Source organism: Rhinoderma darwinii, chromosome 6, assembly GCF_050947455.1.
Source record: "Rhinoderma darwinii isolate aRhiDar2 chromosome 6, aRhiDar2.hap1, whole genome shotgun sequence".
NCBI classification, from domain to species: Eukaryota; Metazoa; Chordata; class Amphibia; order Anura; family Rhinodermatidae; genus Rhinoderma; species Rhinoderma darwinii.
Window position 1 is genome coordinate 36611602 of NC_134692.1, and position 27500 is coordinate 36639101.

The 27500-nt window shown below is 40.2% G+C and overlaps 1 protein-coding gene across 2 annotated transcripts in view; it reads left to right on the top strand.

The window, feature by feature from the left end:
- Positions 1 to 27500, top strand: part of AGPS (alkylglycerone phosphate synthase) — a 189270-nt gene that overhangs the window by 110244 nt on the left and 51526 nt on the right. For both annotated transcript variants that reach the window (XM_075829511.1, XM_075829510.1), the window contains exons 12-14: positions 17514 to 17565; positions 22072 to 22148; positions 27400 to 27500. The exon at positions 27400 to 27500 is cut by the window's right edge and continues 12 nt beyond it. In XM_075829511.1, the coding sequence (XP_075685626.1) occupies positions 17514 to 17565; positions 22072 to 22148; positions 27400 to 27500 (230 nt within the window). The remainder of the gene's footprint in view (positions 1 to 17513; positions 17566 to 22071; positions 22149 to 27399) is intronic.

A 27500-nucleotide genomic window follows, 5' to 3' on the forward strand; every position in this document is an offset into this window, starting at 1 on the left:
CTGGTGATCTGCACTCGGACGTGGCATCTTTACATCAGGCGGTGTACAGTAATTGCTTGTAGGAAAAAATAGCTGTCCCAGTCTATTCTAGGTGTTCAGCTAACAATCAGATATGTAGCAGGATATGCGCAACAACGACACCTTACTTGGCCAATGAAAAGACGTACTCACGACTGCAAGCCGCCTCAAAAGGACAGGAAGACTTTAAAGCTGCAGGTTTCATTTAACCCCTTGGGTTCCAATGTCTCCAGTAATCCAAAAAAAACTCTTTGTAATAATAATCGCCTATTCTCATCCTCCTCATATTTTCCGTCCAACTATTCTAGTATTTGCCACCTCAGGTCACATATGATGGTTTATATATAAAAAATGCCTAGCTACTGTTTCATGGCATTTGTATCCCATTTCTTTCCTCTCTACTTAAATTTTTATTGCCTTTCCTTTCTTTTGTTCAATTTCCTTCAGTTTTATTATAATTCCGACACACAAAGGGTCCCCTACGCTGAGTGGCTGGAAAAGTTTTTTTCTTTTTCATTCTGATGTCAATTCTAATTAGACTTGTTCAATGACTTCCCCTTTCGGTATGCAAATATTGGTTGCCCAAATTTGGGGTACTGTTGAAGGAGAGCCCAATCTTTGCGCACCGCTTTTTTCACCACCTTGGTGGGTTTGTTATAAGTTGAAGTATACAAGAACATATTTTGTGGTTTTTTTTTTTCTCATTTGTGTCCTTTTCGTTCTTATTTTACATCTTGGTATACCCCCAATCTCATATCTGATCTTCTCTATCTTCTCCAACGGGTAACCCCTGTCAACAAATGTATTAGTAAATGTACACATATATTTATATTCGTTATCATTGCTAGAACTAAATCCTCCTAGCATGAACAAATTGACTTTTTGACAGGCCATCAAATACCTGTGGTGCATGACAACCTGTATAATGTAATAGGTTGTTATGATTGGTAGGTTTCGTGAAAAGCGTGGTCTCAAAGCCACACTCATTCACATCTAGAAAATAAATCACCCTTGGGTGATACTCCAATGAAAACCTAATATATTCACGGCAACAATTCAAGTATTGGACCAGTATTTTTACTTTTTCAGATACAGCTTATATGTATCCTGGATACATAGGAGCTGTATCTTGCGCTCAAACCGAATCCGTCAGGTCAGCGTGAGTGACCACTTCGGTGACAGCGGGTCGGATTCCACGTGCCATCAATCACATCTAGGTCCTGCGTGTCTCTGACTTCATAACTTCAAACAAACCCTGACGGATTCAGGTTTTATCGCAAGATACAGCTTCTATGTATCCAGGATACATATAAGCTGTATCTCAAAAAGTTTAAACTTTTTTTTTTTTTTTTTAAATAAAAAAAACAATTACAAAGTTGCTTAAAACACCATAATACATTGTTTTCTAAATAAAAAATGTGTTCAAAGGTTTACATAGCCTTTAACCCCACATCACAGCCTTATAATTTGGAACTGCATGTGATTTCGATTTTCTTCCTTGTATTAAGTCGCATGTATCCAATGCAAAGAGAACAAGAACAACTTGCATATTTCCATAACTAAATGTTTATGGGAAGTAACTAATAAGCCATGTAAACCATATTGACTGAACTCTACCCTAGTATGCATATTCTGCATAGGGGCTTATGGGAAATTGACAATCGTATTTGTAATAAAAGTGTATTTGTTCCATTAACCATGCCAGCTTCTATTATTTCCAGTTATGGCTAATGCTTGTATTTTTATTCTTCATTTGTCTTCCATTTCTACTTATTCGTTCTATAAACAGAGCTTTTATTTGTTTTCTCTTGTTGTAACCTACGTGAAAACTGGAGCCAAGCTGCGTCTGTGAGCGCACAAAGCCTATTTAACTATCTGTAAAAGTAGTCCTTTCCAGGGTTGTAATGAAAGCGTGAAAGAGAAACATGGTCTTTGCCAATAAATCAAGGGTTTGTTTGTATTCAAAGCTGAGAAGAAAGAGAAAATCATTGCTAACCTTCAAGTATTTGGTTACTTATTATTTCTATAGTATTTTAGTCCTGGTCCGCTAAACGGCAGCTTATTGAAGAGCAGAATCCGCGTTCATACAGAAGTGGAGGCCATTTTGTCACTATACAGTAGAATGCAGGTTTCGGGGTGAATGAGATCGTAACGTAGCTGAGGCAGAATGGAAATTAAATTAAATTTCCGTCTGGAGGGCATACCTGCTGTATACATAAATTGCTCTGCTTATAAAGTGAGTGTTCCTCTCGTATGGAAAATAGAAAAAAAAAACGCAATTCCGCCATTGTTTTGTGTTTCGCTTTTACGGCATTCACCATGCAGTATAAGGCGAAATTCACACGAACGTGTGCGTTTTGCGCACGCAAAAATTGTTCGGGTACTAATCAGTCTCAACCGGCAGGGATAATACGCTGAGTTCGTACGAAAGGAATCACACCACACAAAGTCTGGTATAAAGCTCCTCACTCAGCATCAGGAGAGGCGTCACTGCTTTATTAGACACATTTGTTCTATATCTCCTTTCTCCTGGGGGTGGGTACATGTTATCACACTTTTATAAAAGCACGGATCACTGTAAGCCTCTTGATACTTGTGTCATCCTTGGCTAGGTTCACCCTTATCTGGTCCTTTAGATATGTCTTCATAGTTCGTTATGTACACAACTCTATAGTCTATATTTTATTAAAGAAAGAAAATTATTATAAACATTAACTTCTGTCCACTCCATCCTTCACAAAATCACAGCGTTTTTTTGCACGTTGCAGTTCAGTGTGTCATAAGTGTTTGGTGCGTGGCTGCGTGATTTTCGCGCATATGGCATCCTTATGACACGTGGTTTTGTGGTTTCGAAAAAGAAATGAAGGAGGTGGTTTAATTTTTCCCTTCATTTCTTGATCTACTGTTGCACGAATCACGCGCAGCACACGGAAGTGCTTCCGTGTGCTGCGCGTGATTTTCACGCACCCATTGACTTCAATGGGTGCGTGAGGCGCAAAAAACGCTCAAGTATAGGACATGTTGTGAGTTTCACGCAGCGGACACACGCTGCCTGAAAAAAACGGAATGTCTGAATGTCCCCATTGCCTTACATAGGTCTGTGCGGCGCGCGTGATTTTCACACGCGTATCACGGACGTGAACTACGCTCATGTAAAAAAGGCCTAAATTACATTTCAACTTTATATTGCTGGTCAGTGCGATTATGGCGATACAAAATTTGGTTTTACTACTTTTACACAATAAAAATACCTTTTAGGGCATGCCCCCACGTGGCGGATTTCCTCCGCAACTGTCCGCATCAATGCCGCACCTAATCCAGGTTGCGGATTACGGCTGCGGATCTGCCCAAAATGTGCAGTAAATTGATGCGGACTAGCTGCTGCGGACTGCGGAAAAAGTGCTTCCCTTCTCTCTATCAGTGCAGGATAGAGAGAAGGGACAGCACTTTCCCTAGTGAAAGTAAACGAATTTCATACTTACCGCCCGTTGTCTTGGTGACGCGTCCCTCTTTCGGCATCCAGCCCTACCTCCCTGGATGACGCGGCAGTCCATGTGACCGCTGCAGCCTGTGATTGGCTGCAGCCATCACTTAGACTGAAACGTCATCCTGGGAAGCTGGACTGGAGACAGAAGCAGGGAGTTCTCGGTAAGTATGAACTTCTATTTTTTTTACAGGTTGCTGTATATTGGGATCGGTAGTCACTGTCCAGGGTGCAGAAACAGTTACTGCCGATCGCTTAACTCTTTCAGCACCCTGGACAGTGACTATTTACTGACGTCTCCTAGCAACGCTCCCGTAATTCCGGGAGCCCCATTGACTTCCTCAGTCTGGCTGTAGACCTAGAAATACATAGGTCCAGCCAGAATGAAGAAATGTCATGTTAAAAAAGCAAGACGCATCCGCAGCACACATAACATGTGCATGACAGCTGCGGACTTCATTGCGGAATTTAGAATCTCCATTGAAGTCAATGGAGAAATTCCGCCATGAGTCCGCAACCAGTCCGCCACTGCTCCGCAACAGACAGAGCATGCTGCGGACACCAAATTCCGCTCCGCAGCCTATGCTCCGCAGCGGAATTTTACGCATCGTCTAAACGAACACTTCTAAATTTAAGTGGAAGTCAATGGAGAAACGTCTCCGCTGCGGATTAACGCTGCGGAGTGTCCGCAGCGGAATTCAAGTGAAATTCCGCCACGTGTGAACCCAGCCTTAAAAGAAAATCTATTTGTTTTTTGTTGCCATATTGTGAGATCCATGGCTTTAAACATCGATGAAGATGCTGCTATTGACCGCGGCATCTAAGGGATTAAACATACAGCTGACACCGCTTCCGAAGCTTCTGAGCCCACTCAATCACAGCAGCGTACGTGCATCGTGGGAAGCTCAAACCGCTTTGCGGCAGCTTAGTTTATATACAGCGCATCTCGCCAAGGAGTTAATCATTGTACACGGTCTTTGTTGTTTTTTTTTTTTTTTTATACAGTTCTTGGATGTTTGCTATATCCATTCAGGTCAGGCTAGGGCTCCACGTCGAATTTTGGTTGTGCAATAGTAGCGGTAACCCATGATTTTACCCGAACTGTTGTGCGATCAAATGTCTCCGTGGACCCCTAGCCTAAATGAATGAGTGCAGGCGAGGAAGTGGTGGTGAGATGACCATTTCTGGCCTTTTTTGTGAGCTGTAACTGAGCTACACCACAACTACCATATACCCATGTGGGTGAAGCACTAGATATGTACTGTATATAGCATGTGAATGTTTGGAACTATTATAAAATATTATATATTATATATTTTATATATAAATTATATTCACCTGTAACTACCAATTCTCAGGAAAAAAAAATCAGACTCCCAAAGGAAAAATTTGCCTGATTAGGAATTAATACTTTCCTTGACTCTTATCACTGCATTACTTGACAGATTTGCTCTTCAGGAGACCAGATATTCGTGGCGCGTTTTGCTACGGTGGGAAAAATGGCAAACTTTTTTTGTGCCTAATGTTTGTCCATCCCCTTGCATGGAAAATGGTATGGAAGATATGCAGGAGCCGTCTCCACACACCAAATACATGTATGCACATTGCCTAACGCAACAGGTTCCCCCAGGTGGTACATGCCATGTCTTCATGCTGGTGTCTGAATAGACAATACCGTGTATGACCATAGCCTTTGGGGTACTCTGATGTAATTGGTAGAGTATGGGGTACTTGGCTTAGGGACGTTGAGAAACCATGTGAGTCAGACATCTGATACAAGAGCCATACATTGACTTGTAACACAAATCTAGTAGCAGTCTGCTAGCTTTCACATGTAATTATTTTACGAATATCCTTAAATTCTTTCATTAATGGTGTTAAAACGATCGCTGGAAAGGACACCGTGATCAGTAAGTTTGATGTACGCTTCTATTTATTGGCTATTACACAGCCCAGCACTGATCAAATTCTAATCTGTAAATTTGGCATATCAATGGATGGCAAAAAAAAAATCAATTACACGCCAGGCCATCTGCTTTCCACTGACTGATAGTTGAGGAGTCACACCATACACCGTAATGCTTTGGGCTTTTCCAGTCATTCTTCTCTGTCAGTTCACCGCTCATCTGTCTTACAATGTCACTGAACCTTACATCCAAAATGGCGGACCTGCTGTGTAAACACAAGCCAAGGGTCAAACAGACAGCAATACAAGAAATCTGTTTGTGGAAAATACAATTTTAGTGGCAATATAATTACAGTGACGTTTCTATTCTTGAAAGTCTCGTGTTAATTCTGCTCAGGGGAAGGAAACCCATGGTTGAAATATAGCAGCGATGATTGAAGCTGACCACTAGCGTGAGTGATGGTTGGTCTTTCTTTCTTAAACAATGAAGTGAATATTTCATTTGTTTCATATAGGAATTTTTCAGAGCGATTGGAAGGGAAATTCGATTCCATTTCTTTCCTTACGGTGTATGACCAGATATAAGCACACCTTATTATCACTTATTACAGATACCGCTATCGTCATGATTATCATATGTCTTATAGAATATTAGTTTATGAGACACTTGCAAAAGGGGAGACTCAAGCTATACTATATTTGGAGCTCATAATAGGTAGATCTAAGAAGTGTAGGAAATAGAGTAGCATGACAAACCACAAACCATTATTAAACAGAAAACATATTTTTATGTAAGTTTTTTGGGAATTCTGAGTTAGAGGAGGATCATCTCTTGGTAAACCGGAGAGCAGTTACAAAGAGTGTGTCTCACTCTAAACGTCCTGTCAAGCATTACACAGACAGCCCATTGAGTTAAATGGGCGAGGTGTAATGGCTAGTGCCCCCTGTGGTGGCGCTGCAGAGAAATCTAACACTTAGTCTAGATTCAGATGGGCATTGCGCATCTCAGACGTGAAAAACGGGCATTGCTCTGCGCTGCGGAACGCGATATCACGCATCCCCCATAGACTAGAGTCTATGGAGTGAAGCGTGAAAAAAAATATGACGTCCTCTTTTCTCACGGACCCTTCACACAGTGCATTGAAACAATGGCCGTGTGAACGGCCACATTGAATTATATAGGTCCGTGTGACGCCCATTGTTTCAACGGCAGTCACACGGATGTTTAACACGTTTATGTGAATAAGGCCTTCCTTCCAAATTTCCCCACCGATTACATCTGATCACTAGTGGTCCCAGGGGGGGGGGGCACTTTGTGTTCCGCTTATTGTCAAGGGACCCATCTAACAAGTAGGGATTATCCAAGCAGACAACCCATTGAAAGTCCACGTTCATGGAGTTGAACAGAATTACTGTAAATGGCTCTTATGGGCACTTTACTGTATAATCACTACTGAATAACGTTCTGGTGGAGTTGTTCCTTCTCGTGAGGAAAAATATTTAATTCTTTTTTTGCTCTGATGACATGGACGATAAGTACAATAATGCCCACTTTTCTCTGCAGACAGAAGGTTCACTCAGCCAGTCATCACTACTTCCTCCTGGCAAGAATAGGGACTGCGGAGTGGTACATTTTATTCTTCACAATCCTTACGTTTTCCTGCCTGCTATTAAAATGAGCGTCTTTTAACGTTTCAAGTTGTCTTTAGCTGGACTTCTAAAATGCACATTTTTTTTCTGCGTCTGCAAATTTTTAAGAAAGGATCATACAGCCATTCCGACGTGGATTTTCAAAGTTATTTGCAGCTGCGTGAAACGTTTGGTAGAGGTGATTGCGAATGAAGATCTACAGGTTCACTTACTTTTTCTCCCTGCACTGTGAGTAAACATCCAATGTGCCAATCCATAATTTGATCTATTTGTTCACCCACAAGTGACGTTTCGGCTGTTCTTTGGCTTTCTCACGCATAGGATCTGAAGTGTCCGTTTATATGAGTGAATAAAGATCCAATAAAAACAATTTTGCTCTCGTAACCTGGAGTACTAATACCCTTCTTTCCGTATTGCACATGGGTTTGACCGTGATCCGTTTTAGGATATGTGTATTCGCTGCTATAAGTACACTGATCATACTCCTATATACACCATTCAGCCATAACCTTAAAACCATTGACAGGTGAAGTGAATAACATGGATTATCTGGTTACAATGGCGTCTGTCATGGGGTGGGATATATTGGGCAGCAAGTGAACAGTCGGTTCTTGAAGTTGATGTGTTGAAAGCAGGAAAGGGCTAAATTGTGATATCTAGACAACTGGGTCAGAGCACTCCAAAACAGCAGATCTTGTGGGGTGTTCCCGGTAAGCAGTGGTTAGTAACCTACCAAGGACTGATGTACTGCAGAGTAAGTTGGCACTATATGAGCTTGTCCGCACGTAGCGGAATTGCTGCGTATCTTCTGTCCGGAATTGCGGACGGATAATATGCAGCAGAATACAGTAGCAACAAAGTGTGTGAGATTTAGCAAATCTTGTCCACACGCTGCGTAAAAATTCAGAGCGGATATTCACCTGCAGTGCGTATCTTTTGTACCTCCGCATGTCCATTCCTGCTGCGGAATGTGGACTGAATTGCTGCGTTTTTCAGAGGAGATGTCACCATCTCACGACATTGAGAAAAACGCAGCAAAATACGCACCATTTTCTGCAGTCGAAAACACAGGAAATGGTGCGTTTTTGCTGCAGCGGAATGTCTTCTACTTTCAACGGAATTGCGGCAGAAATTTTCTGCAGCGATTCCGTTACGTGTGGACAAGTCCTATAAGCGACAGAAATAAATGTGCTGCTGTAGTGATGGCCGCCATATTGTGAACTGGCCCATAGTTTATAATTCGTTATACCAATTAACTGGTCCCTCTTCAAGTTGTCCTTTCATTCGTACATTAATAAACTCGCTAGTGCACAGCCTGATAATAGAATTCTATCTCATGATTGCCGGTTCAGGCCACAAACAATAATAGTGTAATATTACCCATGTGATCTGTAATCTAAAGGTTAATACACAATGTTTTAACGGTTTTGCTGTACAGAAGACTATAGCACTTATTTTATTGAACACTATATATAGCACTTTATTATATTACTGCAAAAAGTAGAATAAAAGGCTGATTTCAAACCAAAATGGGAGAAAAAAGGGTGTATCGCCGGATGATTAATTGCTTGGACGTTGATTGCAGATAAACGTTTCTTCCCACCGTTGTTCCCATACCGCTCTGACATTGATGAATGGGCCAAGGGCTTTAATGAAAGAACAGCTTTGATACTGCTGATAAACATGTATTTGCTTTATATGTTAAAAATATAAAGCAGAGCCGAAAAGAACCATTTAGTTTTCCGCTTATTTGCTGTTCAATTCCCTCAAAGTGGATTCAAAATGTACAAAGACCAAAGTAACATAATAGGTGTCATGTATCATGTCATTGTTTCAGCCATGCCGAAGGTGGAAGATCCGGTGACAGTTTTTGTTTTTTGTGGTTTTTTTTTTTGTGGTTTTTTTTTTTGTGGTTTTTTTTATTAAAGGTTTTGTACCATTTTTTACATTTGATGCAAGTCTGTACTGCAGGAGTTTATGAAGAGTGTATCAGCCCATGTACTGCATTGCATTGGATTATAGATCAGCAGCCGTGCAGATGAGGGCACAGCAGGAGGTAGTGGACAAAGCAGTCGTGTATATGCGCAGTTGCGTCATATGGACCACAGTTCTGTTTTGTTTGCATGTTGCTTAGCGCTGCCTTTTTTTTGTGTCTGTGTTTTTAGCGTATTTTAGTAGAAAGTGAATAAGCTCATTAAAGTGTAAAGAGACTGTTGCAATACCAGTCTCCGCTCATGGACAACTGGGGTGCTGCCCCTCTCTAGTCATATGCAAACCTCATTTAAGGGTACCATAAATTGAAATAGTTAATTTACAGTGCTAGTTTAACCCCTTCCTGAAAAATTATGTACATATAGTTTCAATGCTGTACACGTACGTTATCGTGATTGCGCAGACAACAGCTGGGCCCCTGCAATTGTCAGGGATCATTAGCCTGTATATTGCTTGCAAAAACATTATTACCTTATATAAACTAAATATCAGTATATTTCACAAAGAATTTGAATGTATGAAACAAGATGGAGTCTGGATAAGGAACATGCCTATGGGAGACACCGCCCCTGGAATGCAAGAGGAGTGTACAGATGAACTCACAGCTGAATAGAGCCAATAGGGCTTAAGCACGTCCCACATCTCTAGGGCGGAAACTTGTAATTCTTTGTTCAATAAAGTTCAGTTGTACTTCCTACTTCACTGAGGGAGGATCTTTACCAACAACTCTGTCTGGTATATTTCTTCCATGCATGCCCTCAGTTTCCAATTTACAGAGGTGGCTATTCGGTGTGGAATAACCGGGAAAAGGAACCCTGTCACAATGACCAGCAGGAGTGTGGCTGTGGTTGACAGTCAGTCCAGCAGTAATGGCTGGGACTGGAGAAAATGCCATAGTCCCGACGATCATGTAACTAATCGCTCGGGCAAAGGTCAGGTCACCAAGCTGCTGGATCTACCTGCACTCCATTGTAAATATTTTTTTTGTGGTATTGACCAATAAAGAGATTTTCTGATAACTGACATTTATGGTTTACAAATGTCATTGGTCACATCAAATGCGGGTCTTGCAGCTAGGTCTCCCAGCACTTTGAAGGCCTTGCGCCAGTTTTCATGGAGAGCTGACCATACATCTGCGGTCTATGTCCATTAAAATCCACTAAGTAAGCTTTCCAGTAAGGCTAGGTTCTTATGGTACAAACACACCATGGTCGATGTGTGGCCACAATGTGGCTGAAACCACACTTTTGTCTTAGGACAAAATTAGAAATGTGATGGGGTATATGGAGCAATATTACCTCCAGTTGCCTCTTATGGCATGGATCGGCTCTTTTACGGTCCCCTCTGTGTCTCAAAATGGCCACAGAGCTTCTCATACGGAGTCTAGATTCACACGAACGTGGGGAAACTGTGACATGAAAAACATGACGTTTCTCACGTCCGAGGTGCCCCGTGTGGGTCCCGTTTTCACGGATCCGTATAGACTTAAGCCTATGGAAGAATCTGTGAAAATGGAAGATAATAGGACAGGTTCTATTTTTCAACGGACCCTTCACACAGTCTGCTGAAACACATGTGTCTGTGTGACGGGTGTTGTTTTAACGGCCATCACATGGACGTATTTCACACTCGTGTGAATGAGGCCTAAGACACTCCCTCTGTTCAGGGACTGGAAAGAACCGCTCACGTGATCAACTCTGGCCAATCCAAGAACAGCAGGAGTGTCTCAGGCTCATAATCTAAGAAGTGTTGCAGCCATTTTGGGAGAGCACAGAGGGGACCCTAAAACGGCAGATCCACGGGAGATGGGCACAACTGGAGGGCATGAGATATTATTACTCCAGATACACCATCATATCTAAAATGTCCTGGGACCAAAGGGTCGTTTTAATGGCCGAACGGGAAATTGCCGTTTGGCTGTATAATTGTGCGGCCATTAACAATGAAAGTGCTTTTCCCTGTAGTCCATTTGAAAATTGCTCCAATCTATGTGTCACACTGACTTTCTGACCCATTAGTTCATCACCCAGCTACTTCACTCCCCCACGGCCCCAGTGTTTCGACCTCTTGATTAACCAGTCGTAAAGGCCATTTATTGAAAAACCCAAACAATACAACTGAGCTAAATGTGGAAATACATATATCAGGACATGTTTTATCTTGTAGATTGTAAGCTCTGTTGTCCTTCATTAAGCTCTTGTATATTGTACCTGGTTTTATTGTTTCATGTCATGGACTTTAAATCTGTTTTCATATGTATATCGCCCTGGAAATAATGGCGCCTTATAATAATAATATACCTTTCTAAATGATAACTTGCTGCTATTTACAGGTTAGCTTAATGTGTGGCCTTAGGAAGTACTAAAACCATGGACCTTCCAGTTGCTTCATTTGAATCAGTCTCCGTGCCCAATGATTCACTTGGGGATAACTTTTGCTTTTACATGTTGATTAGAACGCACAGCAAGTGATACATCCCACCTTTATTATTATCTGTCTGATATGTTCAAGGTGATAAACCCCCTGTTGTTATATCTGAGGGTGTTCGCAGTCAGTGTGGTACTTGGGACCATCTAGAAGTGCATGGCCGGAGGCTGAGAAGTTTTTATACAGGTCACAGATTTCAATGCATTTCTTATATCCTTTTTTTTTTCTCCTAGTAATAGACCTTGTTTAAATTAGCAAAAAGTCGTACGGGCACAGTCAGTGACGACAAGGGCTCGCACCGGCATAGCTACAACGGCTCTTATTTGTTCAGGTGAATGGTTGTGTTTTCTGTAACATAATGAAGTATTTCACGCTCCGGGGTGTGAATTTATTTTTTTAATTAGGGGCTGGGAATTAAATAAACCAATCAAAGCAATACTTACCTATGATTGCTGACAGCGATCCAGTGCCAAAGTTCACATGATGCAGGCAAAATCCGCTTTTTGCAGTCGCGGTAAGAAAAATGCATTTTCAATGCGAAGTGTCCGTTTTGCGCGCGCATAAAATGCTGCGTTTTGCGCGCTCGCAAAAGTTCAGTGTGGCATCTGTATATGGTGCGTGGCTGCGTGATATTCGCGCAGTCGGCATCATTATGACACTGTTTTTGTGTTCCGAAACAGTAAAGAAGGAGGGGCTTTAATGTTTGCCTTAACTTCTTTAACTGGAGCGCGAATCGCGCGCGTCACCCGGAAGTGCTTCCGTGTGGCGTGCGCGATTTGCACGCACCCATTGACTTCAATGGGTGCGTGCTGCGCGAAACACCGGCAAGTATAGGACATGTCGTGAGTTTTCGCAGCGGACATACGCTGTGTGAAAATCACGACCTGTCAGAACGGCCCTATTGACTTAAGTCCGTGCGACGCGTGTGATTTCCACGCGCTTAGCACGGACGTAATACACGTTCGTGTGTATAAGGCCTTAGGCTGGTTAATTTTTGACTGTGCCAATCCTCTGTAATTAGTCACACGCTAACCTACGTATTGTGAACGCTGCAGAATTTCCGCAATGGAATTCGGTGTGGAAATTCTGCAGCATTTACAGTAGCAGCAAGGTGGATGAGATATTGAAAATCTCAGGCGCATGCTGTTGGGAAAAAGAAAAAGAAAATGCTCATTGACCTGCAGTGTGGAATTTAAATCCGCAGCATGTCAATTTATGCTGCGTTTTTATTGCTTTTCTGTTGCTTGTTTTCCCCATTGAATTTAATGGGGATTCAAAACCTGCAACATAAATAAATCCAGGGAGGTCGGATGGCAAAGGAGAGACTCGTCACCATGACAACAACCTAGGTGTAAGTATGGGCGTTTTTTTTTTGTTTTTTTTTTCGTTTTGCTAATCCGACCCGTAAGCACCCGGCCTTAAAGTGAATGTCCACTTTAAAGGCTATGTAAACCTTTTTGTAGCCTATTTTTTTTATTTCATTTTTTTTTATATTACATGTAGTTTTTGTTCTTTAAGCTTTTTGTGATTGACTTTAACAATTTTCTTTTACTTTTTGCGATGCAGCTTTTGTGTGCACTATATACGTAGAAGCTGTATAGTTCCACTGTAATCCGATTCCGTCAGTCTGCTGGACCGACAGCTCGGCTGACAGCGGCTACTGTGTGCCTCTGACAAAGGATAACCCAGACTGTTAAGGCTTTGTTCACATCTGCGTCAGACCTTTCAGTCAGGGAACCCATGAATGGAAGCCATAGCTTTCTGTTTGCATTACCATTGATTTCAATGGTAATGCTTCCGTTGCTAATGTTTTCTGTTTGTCTCCGTTCCGTAAGGTTTCAGGGTTTTTTTCCGGCGAAATTAATAGCGTAGTCGACCGCTACTGATTACGCCCAAAAAACTGAAACCTTACAGAACGGAGACAAATGGAAACCATTAGTAACTAAAGCATTACCATTGAAATCCATGGTAATGCAAACGGAAAGCTATGGTTTCTCCTGCCGGAAAGGTCTGATGCAGATGTGAACGAAGCCTAATTCTAGCAAATTACCAGATATGTGAAGCTGATGTGTTTCGCTCACAGACCATTTCCTAGACTGGATACTATTGTATTCACTTCTCAGCTGAGAGCAGGACTAGGCATGTAAAGATTTGCAGCTTCTGAATGTCAACAACATATTTATTTCATATCTTGAAAATTTTGAGAAAATGAAACAAAGTTCCTTAAAAAGCTGCAGAATGAGATTAAACTTTATTTACCTAAAACTGGAAAACCCCTTTAACTCCTATGGGGAAATCAGGGCATGCATAGGATACAGCATGAACACAACCGCCGTTACGACAGGGACTACATATGTAAGAACTGAAAATAATCTTCAAATCCATTTGTATTTTTGCGCCTTTGAATTGTATATTTTTGTATTCTTTCGTTGTATCATTTCCTCCTCAAATATCCTCACGTATTCATAGATTTCAACATAGAAGAATTATAGAATAGATCCAAGATATTTCTCCTCATTGGTACCAGCGCTTCTAATTTCTCAGGGTCCCTGCTAATGAGCTATGAATGGCCGGTTCATCATGTATAAGTCAGTGCTGGACTCCTTGGCTACATAAATGAACGAAACACCATTTCTCTGTTTGTTGTCGGGAGGTCTGTGTATTTGTAGAGTAACATTTCCAGTGTCGAGGAGAGCCGTTGATTTATTAGATGGCCTTGCTTCCTTCTTTCCAGCTACATGGCTTATATAATTACAGGAACCCGGGCAGTGTTATGGGTCACGGAATCAAAGCTTGCAATGACCAGCTCTGGCTCTGTGACTACCAGGTTTGGTTTGGTGGCACTTAAAAAGCAGCACACGTCCAGCAGGCCTATCCATCACCAATGACATTAACTTTCCTTCCTGTGTTTGTACATCAGGGCCTGTGGTATATATTAGTTTGGGTTGAGTTTGTCATTACTTGCGAGTAAATGTTAGTGAAACAGATGTGATTCCACATCCATCTCTGAGTGATGGTTTCCTGACTTGTGATCAGACGTTCCGCCATTATTAACAATATGGCTTGTTACACGTTTTTCTGTTTTGTGGATAACTGTATATAGTATGTTGTTGGATCTGTAAACCTATTCTTAAATATATTTATTTATACTTCTTAGAAAAGATCCTTCACGTACTTTGCCCCTAGAAGGAGTAATTGTGGCACTGCCTTTGCCATCCGTTTAGTTCACTGTTTCTTGAAACAAAAAGAGAACATTTTCCTTTTTGGATATAGGTCTGTACGTTGTGTGAAGTTGTAAAAAATATATATGTTTAAACATTTACTTACCTGTTTCTTGGAAAGCTGGGTGGCAAACATGGCTATGAGTGCAGTGCCAACTCTGCTTACCAAGAGTTCTGAAAGACCAGTCTGCCATTCAGGAGGCTGGGCAGAGCGTTAACCCATATGGAATGTGGAAATATTGTCTGTTGCCTAACTTTCCTATAAATTAAATAAAGTGAAGAAATAAAGTTTTGAATGAAGAGGACAACTCCATATGGCCCCATTCAAATCACAAAACTGCATTTTTCCAATGTAATTATAGGGGTTCTCAGGGATTTTTGTATTTATGGCCTATCCTTAGAATAGGTCATTAATATCCGATCGGTGGCGGTCTGACTCGTGGCACCTCCACTGATCAGCTGACTGAAGGGTCCACTGCACAAATGCTGCTGCCTCTTCACAGTTTACCAGACACACTTCCGTAGCGACTGTGCCTGGGATTGCAGTTTTTTGCAGCCCGGTTCCGTTCACTTGAATGGGACTGGAACTATAATCCCAGGCACAGCCGCCACGGAAATGTATGGAGCTGTGCCTGGTAAACTGTGAAGAGGCAGCTGTGCTCGTCGCAGACCCTTCAGTCAGCTGATCGAGTGGGTGCCGAGAGTCTGATCCCCCCACTGATCTGATACTGATAACCTATCCTAAGAAAAGGCCATCAATATAAAAATCCCGGAGAACCCCTTTAAGGTAGTTGGTTTAGGATGTCGTGTGTTGCTCTTTTCTATCCAGAAACAAATAAGTAACTTGACTGATTCCAGTTGAAAAAAATAAATAAATAGATCATAACGGTTCTTTATGCTTCCATCAAATGGATCCTGCAAAAAAAAACGGAAGCCATAATGTTTTTGTGAACAAAACCCCAACCAATGAAATTTTTCCCAGGTTCTTTTATCCTTCTTTATAATGTGATACTAATTGTGTTTTCTGTTCTTCTAGAGGTTGACTGCTTTAGAAAACCCATTTTCAAATTCTGAGTTTTATAAATCTTCCCCTGTGGTGGCGCTGCACAATTAAACACTTGCTGCACACAGATCACAACTGATCGCTGTAGGTCTCCGCACAGGGACATCGTTTGATCGGGGGACCCTTCAAATTATTTTATATACCTATTGTAAAAGCACGTCTCTGCCCCATCAGCTGGTATAAAGCAGCGGTACAGGGACATTGATTTGGAACAATAAAAATTGAGTTTGGATGATGAAGTCATTCATGTACAGTTTTACTTATTAGGAGAAATGCTCTTTAACATTACATAAAATTATTTTTCATGGCCATTTAATTTATCTGACCAAATCACTCGTTTAGTTCTCTATTTATGGACATTGTGATGAGAACATGCACATTTTTATTGCTTTTATATATCTGCAATAACAGAGGAAATAATGAGAGAATAAAATCCATGGTATCACTGTGGTCTCGCGCTGACGTCTGCCCTACTTATGTAATGTCTCTGCGGCTGATAACCACAGCGGTGGCCTCGAGGTGAATTATGCCGTGTTTCACAGCAGACCACTGACCTGTGTGTTTTCATTCACTTGGAGCGTGCAATCCCAGTTATCAGATGGTGTGAGGATTACATTTCCAATCGTTTCAACACCTGGTTGCCATACGGCGATGTTCTTTCTGCACATCTTCACACTTATTCTGTAAAATAAGAATTTTTTTCTGTTTCAACGTTTTCCTTTCAACTATTAGATGTTTTAGTGGGGTTCATTCTACTACAATGACTAAAATTGAGCGAAACATTATTTTTAGACCTTTTCTGTGAATTTATTGTCTTTTTTTATTTTATTTTTATTCCGAGTACCGCAACCTATTTATATTATACCGGTTTATCACATAGAATGCTTTAATTCTTTAGTCATGATTCATGTTAATTTAAACCTCTAAAACCACATGTACATTTGCACTTGCTTCCGATTTATGGATGAATCAGACCGAAACAGAAAAAATTGTTGCATGCTCCATTGGATGGCGTATGTACAGAGCTATTCTCTATAAGCATTGCCTTTAGAGGGTAATATCCCGTAATATGCTGACGTACAGAGACACCATACAGGTCCACATGGCGTTCCTACAACTCAGTATTACACCTCACTGTTCTGGATGTCATAATTGTTGCCACTCTCAACCACAGTCAATGGGGGAGGTTTAATTAGGCTGGTGTTTCATATGCCAGTCTTAATCTAAAGAAAGTTGGCGTAAGATGCGCCTAATTTATTAAAAGACGCAGGCCTTAATAAATTAGGCTTATCTCTGTCTGTCCGTTTGCCAGAAAATCAAGTCTATTCCAGCTATGAATATAATAAATTTGTCTGGTGGCGGTGGCCCACTCCCGCTAAGCCCCACCCACTTTAAAAAAAAAGCGGTAAAGGTGGCGAAAATTTGCAAAGTTTCTACACAAATTGCTTCTTTAGAGACTTCATAAATCCCCCCCCCCCCCCCATTGACCCTATTTGAACCTGATATAATAGTTGACGTGACTGAGACATCTGGCATTACTTTTGTGCCATGGGCTTCTTCAGGATTTTTTTTATGCCTGTGGACCACTCCTCAGGATAATGTTTTCAGTGACATTTCGAGATCTGTGCAACTACTGTAATGTAAAATATCCGGCTTCTTTACCATCTAAGTTGATGGACCTCTATTACAATATCTTTGCCCTTCATATAAATGAAAATTTTTGAAATTTTATTTCCCCCCTTTGTCTTACAGAGATGTGCTCCTGCCTCAATTCGCCTTATGGACAACGCACAGTTTCAATTTGGTGAGTTTGCTTAGTAAAGATTTCCACTTGTGCTGATGTAACATGCTCATATGTATCCAGTCCTTAATGCGTCTGCAAAATGCTGCAACAAGATTATATCCTCCGAGTAGCAGACTTGTATAACGATCAATACAAATCAATATGTAATTATTTTAACCCTCGAAATGTCTTGTTAATATGCCGTCCAGTTATCTGAAGCCTTCAGTTAGGGACTGAAACCTTAATTAGTGAACGGTCACTGGACTGTATTTGATGGAAGAAATAAATGGACTTCAGGGAAATAAAGCATGTAATGTGTAGGAGAGCACCAACGCGTCAGCAAAAATGCTATCTGTAGTGTAGGGATAGCTGTGTCTGGACTGCGCATAGTGTATTGACTGCCCTGAGATAAGTCTGCCAAGCCGGTGAGTGGAGAGACCCACCGTTCAGACCGCCAGGGGTGTCATTTCATAGAGAAGTCTGCAGAACATCCCTTTCAATGCAAGTGTATAAACAGATATTCTTTAATACCGTGTTTCTCAAACTAATTTAGCACACCCTAAAAGAGCTACAGAACTTACCTAAAGACCGCATAGGACATAGCACTCCAGATCTCCATGAGGCAATGCTATAACTAGTAGCAGAGAGGGACCATTCTTTGTAACTGTTTGACTATCCATGTCAGAAAGTGGTGCCAAACAGCCCTCTTAATACGATGCCAAAATGTCTAACTTCAGTACATAAGGGCACATTCAGGGAAACTTTCTTAAAGAGGACCATTCGCTTCTCCTGACATCTCTATTTTAATAAATAACTGTAGTCCCCATGATATACCAATTCTGAAGCATCGTTCTTTAGAACATTACATTGTGCTGATCCTCTGTTATTCCTTATAGAAATTTCCGAATAAACTGATAACTGGGTGTTACCAGTTGAAGGTGTGACCCAACAATGTCCAATCAGTGCTGACCGTGAGACTGTGTATGGACACACCCATTTGACAAGGCAAATGGTAACACCCAGTTGTCAATTTATTCATACATTTCTAGGAAGAATAATAGAGGAATGGCAGAGTTCTAAGAAAATATGTTCCAGAATTGTTATTTCATTAAGAAGTATTTACTGAAACAGACCTGTCAGGAGAGATAACAGGCCCTATTTAACTACTGAAAGGCAGTCAAGGCCATTAAGAAAAGCAGAGGAACTCTCCAATGTAAGTTCTTAGAGGTACAGCTGTATAGTAATGATCCCTGTCACGTTAAAATGAAGAACAAATTTGTAACATAGCTTGTGAAGTAACTTCAGTCTGACTGCTTATTTCAATGTCCTATAAGCCCTTTTTAGCAAACACAGCAATGCCTGCAGATCGGTGGGGACTCCAGCTATATTGTAGTATCTGTGCAACCCTACAGTGGCCATAAACATAAGAAAATTGTAAAAAGATCCCGCCACTTTTGAAAATATCTTCTGATAATCTATTGTTTATGGCCACCTCTATCCCATCATTCTCAGTTCAGTTCATGGGGTATTTTCTTTTCTTGTCCATGTTAGAGAATAAAAAAAACTAGACTCTCTAACGTAACTGCAAGCAGACGACTGGACGTACAAGTCCTACATAAGCTCTTACAGCAATCCTAATTAAATGGAACATAGTAGTATTTTAACATGGCTAATATCAATATAAAAAAGAACAAAATCCAAAAGTGATTGCAGACAATTTTATTTAGGGCGATCCCTTTCTGATCCCACAAGTACAGTGCCTTAATTTCCCTGGATCTCATTACCTCCATTCTGCCCTCTTATTCTATTGTTGTGGCTGACTTTTGATTAGAATTCACATAAAGTGAATTTTTGGAAATAAAAAAAATTGCTAAATTAAGGACCACAGGCCTATTTGTTGGAAAACGATTAGTTTTTATTCCTTGTCTTTTTTACTTTTTTTTCTTATGTGAAATTGTTATTTAATTTATTTTTCTGAAATTGATATAATATATGGAATATTTGGTAATATAGTCCTTAGTGAAAGAAAATTGGTTTGTCCTCTGTAGCCACAATAATCTGATAACGTACAGTATGGAATGTGTTATTCCTGATCATTTGTAAGTGGGTTGTCTGATTTAGAAAATACCCATTTTCAGATACCCTATTAGAGAATTCTGCATTCAAGATCCTCGTCTTTTAGCCAGAGAGGAGCGTCTCGTTCTCTGGAAATCCTGACAAGTCCAGGGTTGCTGTGGAATGAAATACTTGCTGCTGGTATCGGATTACAGCTGATAGCTGGTGGTTCCAGCATTAGGACACCCTGTGATGATCTTATACTCAATGGACACTTCTAACAGAGATTGTCCGAAGGCGAAATACCTTTTAGCGTTTTTCTACCTAACTACTCGTTAAAATCGTTAAAGGATATGCACACTTAGGACAACCCCTTTTTCTTAGAAGGATCACCCAACACTAAGTTGTTAGGATCCCCAGTGATTGATGGTAATCTGTTGGGGAACCCAGCAGCAAGTGTTCAATTTCCCTGCAGCGCCACCACAGGTAAAATTAAACATTACACCGTTCCTATTGAATCAATAGGCTGTCCATGTGGTAATAATTTTACTCTTTATATACCGCAAACATAACCTGTGGTTCGTTACAATTGGAGAGGTAACAAACAAGTAAAATGATAAGTAATAAAAGCAGATAAACAATGAGTCAAAGGTAGAGCGGTAGTAGAGTAACCCATTAGAGCTGTATGGACTTGCCGGCTACTCTAGAGTAAGAGATGCCTATTGTAGCTGCTTTCCAATCTGGCTAATACATGAGGATCCTTTAACATGGGACGCCACTCCATTTACTCCAGACACCTGCTTTAACTTTGATAGCGCTGTATTATAGACACCCATTCTATGGTGTCTTAACTGCAGGGATGTTCCTGGATGCAGGACCCATAGTTTGTGACTACTATGAATTCCCTTAATATGGGGGCTATAGGGATATTCATGTCCAAAGAAGTGTATGGGAGAACCAAATTGTAAAACCTGCATGACTGTGAGCTACTTGTTACCACTTCAATCTATAACTGCATTCATTTTATAGTCTATGATATGAACGATTAGGCTTTGTCTTAAAAAATAAAAAAATAAATTTTTTAAAAGACAATTTCCCTATATGGAATTTTGTAAAGTTGGATCCACACTTAGGCACGCTTCCGGGCCAAAATGTTAAGTGTAGATGAACATATGCTGGGGTAGGTGAAGGATCACCAATAGTGCGGATGAACTTTTCAGCATATGTGAAATTCTAGCAAATCCAATCACCACCTTACCCATTACACTTCATTTTTTCCTTCTGTAAACCGTAAAACAGATGCAAATGAATCATCTTTACATAGATATGACACAGAGCTCTTTAATGGTATTGTATACGTATCCCTGTGTTCACTCAATACCTAGAATTTCAGATGTGACTACAGTTATGCGTCTGAGGGGACCACATCAAACAGCACCTCCTATCCCAGCTTCCCATAATCCTGTCCGTGTGACATTGGACTTAAAAAAGACCTGTGACCTCTCCTGACATGTCGTTTTTAGTAAATAATTGTATTCCCCATGAAATACCAAGTTCTAGTACATCTTCTCTTAGAAATCCACCTTGTGCTGCTCCTTTTTACTACTACTTGAAATTTTTGAATAAATTAACGACTGGGTGTGTCCATACATAGACTGACAGCGTCCAATCGGTGCTGACCGTGAGACACACCCCATTGACAAGGGGAATAGTAACACCCAGTTGTCAATTCATTCATTTCTATGAGGAATAACAGAGGAATAGAAAAACGCAGAGTTCTAATAAAACCTGTTCCAGAATTATTGTTTCATTGCGAATACAATTATTTACAAAAACAGACCTGTCAGGCGAGGTGACCGGTCCTCTTCATCTGCAGTCATGACTGAGTTGTTAGGCTATAAACCATTCAAATATAAGCCTCCATTCAACAGGATGTCTAGTATTCAGCCTGAATCTGATCCAACCTTGTACGGTATTGATAGACGGCCACCATACGACCTTCCTCTATATACCCAAGCTTGTTGTGTAGTCTATAAGACGTTTACATCGCCACCTACCTGTCTATTTCTATTTTACATAAACGTATCAGAGCTGCTGCCTAGGCCTTTTTTATCTCTGTTTACTTGACTCTTACAGCTTTATGTAGGAGCTTTTCAGGCCCGTAGGATATTTTATGTTTTGTTTCCCCTCAATGAGCAGTTGGGATCTTAGTTGGCAAGTTGGCATGGCTATAGCAAGAAGCAGCTTTTACATTTAACCCTTTCATTGTCTCTCTGGCCAGATAGCCTACTTCAGTGTCATGTATGGCATCCCAGTCTGACAACGAAATGGAATGAACGCATTTACCTCTATATATTCGTCCCCCAGAAATGACCCAATTGAGCTTGAATGCTATTTCATTAAACGTTCATCACAGCCGCTTACTCATTTATATTTGATTTATTTGTGCATGTATGTATTTTTATTTTGCAGGGCATGCTCTTAAACCTCAGGTGGCCTCAATTTTTACTTCATTTTTGGATGGGTTAAAAAAATTCTACATCACAAAGGTACAGTTTTTTGTGTGTGTGTGTGTTTTGAAACTTTATTATTTTTTTTTTAACCAATGATGCCAACTGGGCATTTTCCTAAATTTCAGTAGCATGTATATTGGGCGCATACCGCTCTTATTTTATAGTGGTATTAAACTACCCGTGACTGAGCATTGTAGTCAGAGCATTTATTATCCTGCTGAGCCCATAAAGTCTTCCTATTTAATGTAAAGACAGACGTGTAGCATAATAATTTCACCAGAGTAATGTTAAGGGTATATACTCGCAGCGGCGGTGGCGGCGGCATTCTGCACTTAGTATGTGCCATGAGACGGACACCACACATTCATCCCTGAGTAAAACATGCAACATATGCACCCTGACCCTTTATGTAATGCAGGATGGGTTCGGAGATAGAGTGACTTATTTAAGGTCATATCAGTTGTTATGTTTTCTATAGGCTTTTATGTTTCTTTTAAGTGGTTTTTGATTGATTGTGTCTCCTAAAAATATAAAGATTTATCAGATGTGGGTTGACTAGTTGAATTTGCCAAGCCATTTTTTTCAGCCCAGAAACAGCGCCACACTTATGGACGGACTTTGTGTGTATTTCAGCTAAGACCCATTCATGGTTATTACATTGTAAAGATTTTCTTAACCCAACTTCCGTTTTTTTTTTTTTGGTACTTCGGATGCATATGCATAGTTTTAGTTACTTGTGAATTTTTCTCTGCAAATGTCAGAAGTAGAACACAACTAAATGTTAGACTTTATTGCAGCAACTTTGTTAGTGTACCTCTTTGATATAATAAAATATCAATTTGTGATTTTTTTTTTTTATTGATTTTTTTGTAGTTGGAGAATGCAGGAGCTTTGGACAATTTTTGGAAAATAAAAAATATTTTCAAGATCTCTGCTTGCAGTCAGTGAATGTTTATTTTTTTACTGACTGCAACTAGAGGTCTTGAATTAGAATACACAATGTGTTCAACATTTGCATTAACTTTGGTTTGACAAACATTTCAGTTTTGCTGTTTTGGTTTGTTTATTGCAAAAAATCAGAAAACTTTTGCAAAGGGTTTTCGGCTATGGACCTGTATCTGGAAAGTCGGCCTCGCTATTAGTCAGGAAATTTCTAGCAAAATACTGATTCAAATTCTCCAAGAGCAGAGAAGATTTCCTAAAGGAATCTAATAAAGTTCAGACCTCAACACGCATACAAACAAGACTGGGAAAAAGGGAATATTTTGTTTTTTTTAAAAATCAGGCGCTAGTTTTTTGGGTTTGTGTTAAAATTTTGTGTTAGTTTGAAGTGTTTTTTATAAGTGTTTTTATAGAAGTTTGTGCACACCTTTCTTATCTTAGCGATACAAATACAACCTCTTTCCACTGCCAGTCCAACCTTGATTTAATAGCCAGTCTAAAATATTTGTCACCACAAATGAAAAGATTATTACTCTGTCCGTTTCAAGACCACGGCTATTGTAAAGAAAGTATAATATAATAATCCACACTCGTGTACACATCTTAAGGAAAAGTATTCTAAGGGCTCATTCAGATGAGCGTATCAGTAGTCCATGTGACGGCCGTTAAAATAACATCCGTCACATGGACTCATGTACTTCAATAGGGCCATTCACACAAGCCTTGTTTCAACGGAGCGTGTGAAGGGTCCATAAAAATATAAGACATGTCCTATTTTACTGCGTGTCACGCATTCCTCCATAAAGTCCGAGGTTAGCTATGCTAGTCTGAATGTAGCCTTAGACATCCAAACCTCAGCATTTGAGACCATTGTCCTTCTTATTCCCTCAGTTGCTGAGTCTGGAAATGCAGATGACACCTCGAGCCTTTCCTCGGTATATGAGTGATCCAGAGTTGTCATCCACATACTACAGCCATTGATTTTAAGCGATGGCTCAAACATAGAGTAGACATTGTCCAAAAAATTGGTATTGGAGAATACTGCTCTAGGTGTATGAATATCTAGTGGCCTCAAGTGGAACGTTCCATTTTTCTGTAAAACCTTACATTTTCCATCATTTTCTTATTATTCGGGAGGAAATGTACTACAAATAGAAAAATAAACTGTTATGAACACAATTAACTGTGGATTTTTTTTCTTTTTTAGCTATAGAAGGGATTGTTTTCCTTCTAATGCGTTAAATATTTAAATACTGAAATATGTTTCCCGTCTTATTATTTAATTAGAGCCCTATGCTGTTCCACTTTATGGGTTTTATGCAGCAATTTGAAGAAAGTACAGCTAAAAATGTTAGTCTTGGGAGCAGAGCTGTATGTTTATTCTCAAACAGTTTATTTTTTGGCAGACAATGTAGAAACACTCCTGATGCTTGGCGGCTCTTCCACAGATTCTTTCAGGGTTTTCCATGATCTAAATAAATGTATAAAAGATACGGCTTAGCCGAGTTGCGTCTTAAAGTGAACCTGACTCCTGCACATTAAAAGGATAAGGCGTTTTTTTTTTGTTTTTTACCTGAGCATCAAGTCACTAGGAGCTTATAGGATCAAAGGGTCATAAGGCAATGAGGTTCCTGGAGAACTCTTAATTATCGTTTTGGGATCCGCTCTTCATGGAATATGTGGATCTTGAAATTAAAACAAAACCACCAATAAATAAAGGTCTTGAGTTGCCTTTCATCTGTCAAGTTGTTGTTTTTAGCAGTTTCTCCTTTTTAGTGATCTCCCAAAAGTGACTAAGTTACATACATTGTCACTCGGCCTCCTAGACTCCTGAAAGGCAACTTTACCTAGTTATACAACAATGCAGCGAGCAAGCGTACTATACCATAACTAGGCAGAATTATTTTTTTATAAATTCTTTATTTATGACCGAGACAGAAGCCCCAATGAAGGGGTCGGGGCCCTGCATTTGGCAAGATAACAGCACAAACATAGCATGATACAATGGAAAGGTAACTAGGTACATTTGGTATTAAAGGGAAACTCTCACCTGTCCATAAAGATGCTCATAGTTTGGTGACCACGTGGTACCTCTTGGCAAGACTGGGAGGTGTCCTAATTCGCATATGACGTACACTTATAAATGGACTCTAGAATAGGAAATTGGGGCACTATTCAGCGGGTACAATAGCAACTACTGAGACTTAATATTGTGAGTGTCCTATAGATGCTTTTTATTAAAGGAGTCTGGGTGACAACCCTTACAGAGCTGTAATGACCGCCATATTGGTTGGCACCAAGTTTTCCTAGACCGTTATTTATAAGGAATGCCTGAACGAAATTCATAACAATGCGGCAGAAGAGGTTAGCGCTTGGACTCAAATCACCCCTACTAGATGGTTGCGAGTGGCCATAGAGATGTAGTATTGGAGAATTTATACTTTAACGTTAATTTTAGTTCCATAAACTCCGCAATATTGGCCCAAAGTGAAATATTCTCTTTGGATGAAAATAGACATTGCCATGTAGAGGTCCTTCCTGCTGGAATAGAACAAAGTTCTTCACTTATAAGTAGACGTGTTAAGTTATGTCAGTACTGTAGTTCAGCTTTAGCACTAGGCATCGAGGTCAGTCTCCCATTTTGACCACATTCAGATATTTAGGTCTCTTTCATTATGAAAACTACATAGTTATGAGGCTTGTGTCCATTATTGCTCCAGTAATTCTAGTTAAGATGCAATCGATAGGTCATCCAGAAGTCATGTAAACGTGTCCCCAAACCATTAATGTTCTTGTCTTGTTTAGAAAACCCATTTTCATAGTTAGGGAATTCAGTTAACAGAGGGGGGTCCTCTCTCTTGGCCATCGTCTACAAAGTGCGTCTCTAGCTCTGGAGGACCTGTCCTGTTCTGCATTAAGTAGACAACCCATTGATTTAAATGGACACTGGAATTACCTTGTGGTGGCGCTGCAGGTAAATTGAACACTTACGGACTGGTTTCCCCACAGATTACAGCTGATCATTGGGGTTCCCAGCAATGGGGCACTTTAGGATCACCTGATTATCAAGGGACCCACAAGTCGGGATCTTCCAAAGCCGTCAACCATTTTAAGAAAACGAGATGTGAGAAGCTTCTCAAATTAGATGGATTTACATAAAGATCTGGGCTACAATCTAGTTCACACGTGGAATTCAGCTGATGGTTTCTAATTTTTAAAGTTACCCTTACAATTAGTAATTAGTATGATCGAGTACTTAGGAAATATTTTTTATTAGCAATTTGAAGTTGCTAGAAGAAAAACAAAATGACTAGATCACTATTATAAGAGGTGATCAGACGTGTAGAATTAATTTTATTCTGTGATGTAATGTTGTGCTGCGTGTATTCTCTTATTTACGACCAGGACTTTTTTGTGAGCCTATAAAAGTGGCTTCATACAATGTGGCGAACACCCAAAGAACACATGTGCTGCCTGCAGCCTTTACGGCCTATTTTGCTGTAAGATATACTATGGTTGAAAATGTATGGTCAATGGGAGCACAAGGTACACAATATTTTTATGCAATTGACGAGTTCTTACAGTTATTGAAAAGCTTTTATTTATATTTAATAATATTTGCAAGTGGTGGTATATATCAAAGATTACATATAGTCCAGGGGCCATGCAGAGCACTTCGAAATTTGGTACGAAGGTTGTCTTCTATTGATGTCTATGAAAGTTCTTAGTGGGACGTGAACTCTAGATAGTTACAAGCTGCTAGAAACGGGGAACAATTTTATTTATTCTTAGTTCAAACTCCATCACGGCCCATTGGATCATATTGACTTTAATGTTGTAGAGGTTCTAATTGCAGGAGAAACTCTACTAGAACTTGTAAGTAGACTTGTTAAGCCAGCCAAACTTCTGCCATTCAGCTTTATGCCAAGGTGATTACTTTTGGTCTTAGTGGGACGTTCTTATTCTATCTGTTGTTATGATGGTGATCTCCTGCAACATTTGGGCTCTGTTCACTCTACTGTCATGGCGCCTGTTCTTAATGGAGCCATGACCAGTATGACAAATCCGTTTTCAAATGGACCCCAGTAGGGCCTGCCGCACCCCTGTGACTTATGTTTTTGTCTGGGTTCTGGTGATTTTGTCTGGCAAAATAGGGCTGTAGGTTCTGCTTTATGTCCAGATTCCACAGAACCTCAATTAACATTAAGGTATTTTAATTAGTTGTATACCCTTTATCCAGGTCCCAGTACCAACTGCTCTGTTCGCAGTCTATGAGCCGCATAAAGTTTTGATTCATTATATGTTTATAATGTTACTAAATTCTTTATTTTCTGCTGTTTTGCAGTTTAAAGGATTTGATCCAAATCATCTTTGTGTTGCAACTTTATTGTTTGAAGGCGATCGTGAGAGGGTCCTGCAACACGAGAAACAAGTGTATGACATAGC